The sequence below is a fragment of the Branchiostoma floridae genome, chromosome 14, assembly GCF_000003815.2.
Source record: "Branchiostoma floridae strain S238N-H82 chromosome 14, Bfl_VNyyK, whole genome shotgun sequence".
NCBI lineage: Eukaryota > Metazoa > Chordata > Leptocardii > Amphioxiformes > Branchiostomatidae > Branchiostoma > Branchiostoma floridae.
The window spans coordinates 10,828,900-10,834,267 of NC_049992.1; the positions used below are offsets into that span (position 1 = coordinate 10,828,900).

At 40.8% G+C, this 5,368-nt stretch overlaps 1 protein-coding gene across 1 annotated transcript; it reads left to right on the forward strand.

The window, feature by feature from the left end:
• Nucleotides 1-443: 443 nt before the first annotated feature.
• On the forward strand, nt 444-1,257 carry LOC118430113 (neurocalcin homolog). The gene has a single exon (XM_035840823.1). It carries the CDS (start codon nt 817-819, stop codon nt 1,255-1,257), a length of 441 nt encoding a protein of 146 aa, XP_035696716.1. The 5' UTR covers nt 444-816.
• The last annotated feature ends 4,111 nt before the right edge of the window (nt 1,258-5,368 follow it).

Consider the following 5,368-nt stretch of genomic DNA (forward strand, 5'->3'; position numbering starts at 1 on the left):
AAAGTAAATATCAATGCTTTTTTTTTGCGTCAAGAATAAATCAAATATCCATATCTATATATCAACACCATAGTAAAATAACAACAGCAACAACAACAATTATATCAGCAATAACGTCTCAAAATTTCATAGTTTCTCAAAGACAAATACTTTAAAAAAACTTACAATAGGCAGCACACTTTCACAGTGCTGTGTATATTTATGGCTATGGCATTTCTAACAGACACATCTTTTGAAATCCATGAGCGATGACGTTTCCTGTGAATCTACGAGCGAGCACATTGTCTGTTCTTCAGTACAACCTCCCTACATTAGAGCTGTAGGAAATTACTCATGGGTAACCACTACTGACGCATACCATTTGCCTCGCCGGTCGTAAGAAGAGCGAAAAAGGGCTTTTGACTAGTAGTGTCGTATTGAGCATGAGAGGGAGAGATTCAAGCCTAAGTGCAGTGCAGAAAATCGGCCGCTCAAAGACTTTTCAGGTCGTTTCCATGACTACGGAGCAATTTGTGCTTGCAGTGGCTATCCGGGACTTGTGTATGCATCGGATACCTCAATTTGTGGACTACCTCTTGAGGGAAGTGCGCTAACTGCTCGCGGCAATGGATGTAGGGGAACTAAGCGTAATAGAGGAGGCACTGTTGGTTGTGCGGTGCACGAAATAGAGATGAATGGTTGGCTTGCAAACGAGTTGTGATAGATGGTATATTACTAGCGATGTTCCTAACGAAGTCTTATCAGTGTGGATGTTGGGAAGGCGATGTGAAGACATTCCTGCTTTGAGATCAAACGGTTCTGCTAGTAGAAGTCGTCATGGGGAAGGCAGTTAGCGTTCTACGTTCCGGCGGGAAGGAAAGGAAAACCAGGCGACTGTTTCGTCGGAATGTGTCGCAGCTCGAGCGCATCACCAACTTCAGCAAGACCGAGATCAAAAAGTGGCACAAGCTGTTCCTGAAGGACTGTCCGAGCGGCCAGCTGACAGAAGAGCACTTCGTATCCTTCTACGTCGGGTCTTTCCAGTCGGGAGATTCTACAAGGAAAGCCGAGCTGGCCACACAGATCTTTCGCACGTTTGACAGAGACGGGAGCGGGACGATAGACTTCAGGGAGTTCATGTGCGGTATGAACGTCCTCATGCGCGGCAGCATCACCGAACGGTTGAAATGGGCCTTCTACATGTACGACCGAGACGGCAGTGGGTCCATTAGCACCAGCGAACTCCTCGATGTCTTGAAGGTAGGGTTCACAGTCTAATTTTCCTCAGGGAGTTTTTGAATCAGCAGATTGTTGCTAAGGGCTATTCATGTCTGAAGTTGTTGGCGTCGCACAAATCAGGGAATCTCCGGTGCACTATCAATCAATATAAAGACGCCTAAGGGCAGCTGCTCTGCTGATGAAAGATACTAGGAGTGAAAAGGTACTGTTGGCTCGCTACCAGGACAGAAAATGGTTCCTTAGATCCATTTTCGGTAACTAAAATGTGGTCGATTACGTGAAAAACATTTAAAGTTTGGCCTAATCTTAAAATAAAATAAAAAAAGTAATGGTTTATCCATGTATGATAAGGCAGTAGGTTGGATCTGTCGCTTTAAAGTGCAATTGTGCCTCCGGTATCATCAGGATAGTTTCAATGTTGTGCTCACATTTCATGAAATATTTGTATATATATGATGAAATAAAGCCCCATTTCCGTGGAAAACGAACTGGTGACTACAGCCCTTTCCTTGGTGCTACTTACACAGCTGTTGTTCCTTTACAATGACGCCCATCTGAGAAATCTCTTTGTAGCGCGCGAAGGTTATTAGAAGCCCAGGGCGATCTCGTTGTTATGCAGTCTACTGCTGAGCAATCTAAGTGACTAATGTCACATTTTATTGTACAACCCTGGTGGCATTTCACTGCCTGCCACGCCAAGAAAGTGCATGCTGTGTTCACGTGATTAACACGTGTCTCTAGCACGCCTGGAGGTGTCAGATTACATTCTCATAGGATGTCTGGGTTTTCTACACGTAATCAAGACGTTTCAAAATAAATCCGTGAATAACATTTGTCATAATTTTAGGGGGATATTAGTGTAGTCCTTAACGTGAAAGGACATTTGTCAGGCATGGGCCACAGAAGAGATATCGGCGTGCTTAGTCAAACTACATTATGTGCATTGTATTTTGTCCCCTCAGCAGTATGAAAACTGTTCGCAATTAGTTTTCATTGAAAATGCTTCATACAGAATGTTTATCGCAGGATGAACAAAATTGTTACCAATACATCTCGGAACATATGTACATGTATGAACAGAAACCAGCACAACAAAAATGGCAAGGAGAAACACCAAAATACTTGCTTCACGTTAATTTGCCATGGTTGCCAAAAGGTGTATCATAATGAAGAAAGACATGGCTTTTATCTAAATAGAACAAAACGATGTCTAACCCTTTCAAGACAAAACATATAGCTTGCTGAAATTTGATATTCCAAATTTTTATGTACTACATTGTAGGCGACCTTACAAACCCATGCCTTCCCTGTGGTAACGGTTATACTCCATACGTCAACGTAGGTTACACATCCAGGTAATAAGATAAGCCAAAAGCAGTTACTCAAGCAACTGGATATGATTTTGGAAACGATCATAAGTTTCAACTGGAATCCACCAGTTTTCGTCAGTGATACTTTAGTGATCTGGAAGAAATATTTCATACTCTAACAACTTTTATATTCTAACTATGTCTCCAAAATTGTATTCAGTCTGAATTTGTCTTACAACGTTTCCTATTGGACATCTGAAATTATCTTCATTCTTAGTTAGAGTATGAAAGACCTTACAGATCACTTCAGTGTCACTGACGAAAACTGGTGGATTCCAGTTGAAACGTCTGACCGTTTCCAAAATCATATCCAGTTGCTTGAGTAACTGCTTTTTGGGTTATACTCCATGTTGTTTGGTTTGTTAGTTGATGTACGAGATTCGCTACCCGGAATGCGGACTGGATGAGTTGGAGAAGACAGAGCCACAGCTGCAGATGCTGGCCGAGAGGATATTCCAGGTCAGACAGCTGTACAGATTCGTGCAATAACGCTAGTTCACCTTTATCCGCGGGGTAATCTATATCCGGTTTGAAAATATTGTAATTTGAAACCCATGTCAGCCGACGTCATATTCCAAATACTCTTGTTAATACAACGGATACAGATTACGTCGAGAATAAAGGTGATTTGAGGTCCTGAAAAAAATGACTAGTTACCAAAAATGGAAGATACTAATGTGATGTGTCATTGTCTTTAAACCTTCACCATTCCTGTGACAGTCATGGTTTTAATTGCCGTTAGTATTTCAATTACTGTTATCAGCTTGGTGTAATAACGCTAGTTCACTTTTATCCGCGGGGTAATCTATATCCGTTTTGAAAATATTGCAATTTGAAGCTATTGTCACTCGAATTCATAGCCCTAAATACTCTTTTTTTAAACAACGGATACAGTTTGCCCCGAGAAAGGTCAACCAACGTTACACTACAATTTCTGGTCTCTTAGCCATGATGAAAAAAACCTAGATATAATACAAGGAAGATACTAAATTGATGTGTCATTGTCTTTGAACTTTCATCATTCCTCTGACAGTCATGGTTTTCATTGCCGTTTGTATTTCAATTACCGTTATCACGCTTGCTCCCGCTGTCTTGTGTAATTGAGAATCCGGATGAGAAAAAGAGTCTGTTGCCAACTTCCAACAGCGTTCAATTCTTTACGTGAAGTTGATGAATTCGGAAATGTTTAAGGGCATACATTTAGGCAATGTATTTGTCTATTGATACTACATTCTGGTCACGTTTCGTATTGCATTGTATTGTATTTTACGGCAGACCTTCAAATATTTTCGATGTAATGTATTGCAAATACATACCCAAGGACTGATCAAAAATGCATACAACATGGGAACACGCATTTGACGCCCACTTCTTCTATGATATGCGGGTTCATTTACCTTCATAGTAGAATTTTTTCTGATGATAGGGAATAGTTGGAAAGTAAACATGTTTTTTAATAGTTTGGTAAATAATTGGTTTCTTATGTTATCATGAAATGAACACCACATGTGAAATGACTTGTAGTTTCTATCGCATTCATCGTTATCGTACATCCAGTTTACACCGTCCGGTGAGGTACAATACAAGTTTACAATACAAGTTTACCATAGGATTGCTCAAGCTTGGAGTTCTCTCCATTCTCTACATTGTATTAGAGCGCACGACATAAAAAGTCATGTGCAGGACAGGCAAACAGGTTGCCGAACCCACCGGCAAAATGCCTGTCTGCCTGCTCATCTGTCGAATCGACAGGAGAATCCAAAAATTAGAGGGCAGTATTTACAGAATTTGTCGATCTGCAACATCTGCGAGATTTGTCAATGTCTAACAGAGAATCTAAATAATCCCTTGGAGAAAGCATTATCTAAGTTTATTTTGGATGGTGGTTTCTCTACGGGGTGATTTAAATGCTAATGACACTGATTAAAGTTGTATGCCGTTAATCCAACACTCTTTAATCATGCGAAATGTCTATCGCGTTCTTAGATATGTATCTATGGGGTATCTGATCTGACCCACTTTCCGGGAATATGATGTCAGGCGTACGTGGGTCGACGGTTGCATGTAGTGTGTAACGGATAGACAATACTAGCCATGCAGCTTTGATAGAAAATTTAGCACAGTTCTAAAACACGAAAATGCTACCTTTCTTTTAACTTTTGGGGACGTAGAAGCTGTCGTTATGGCATATTCAGATACTTGTAGAATTTACGTTAAGAAACATGATATTTTACATTTACTAATGATGAAATCTTACGGAAAGGTCAGGTTTGTGTTCTCGATGTCATAAATAAATCTTAAATATGCTGAAAAAATTCCCGATCTTTAAAAATGGCTTTATAACTTTTCAGAAATTGTGCTTTAAATTATTTGTTTTTGTGCTGTGCAAGGTCTGGAAGTTGATACGGCCTGTCGTTCCTCTATGTGAGAATGAAACTTTATACTACCGTACGTAATATACTAGTATCTTTTTCGGTTTGCCCAGGAGCTGGACGAAGACGGCAATGGAGTCCTTCAGCTGAAGGAGTTTGTGGAGGGAATCCGCATGAAGCCTTACCTGCTGAGTATGGACGTGGAGGGAGGGAGGCTCCTCATCTTTGAGTAAATTCGGCTCATCTGTAGTCTGAGCATGGTCCATGGAGCAGGACACCCTTATACCCTCCATATCAGGCTCTCTGAGGCATTTTTTTTGGGCTGCTAATACACTTTTGCCATAATACACTTTTGCAGGTCATTTCTTTTTGTACTGGGTCGCTGATTGCTGGCCTAATCTGACTACC

Bases quoted from the DNA above. Each gene is read 5' to 3' on its own strand.
- LOC118430113 (XM_035840823.1), top strand. From the start codon at position 817: ATGGGGAAGGCAGTTAGCGTTCTACGTTCCGGCGGGAAGGAAAGGAAA.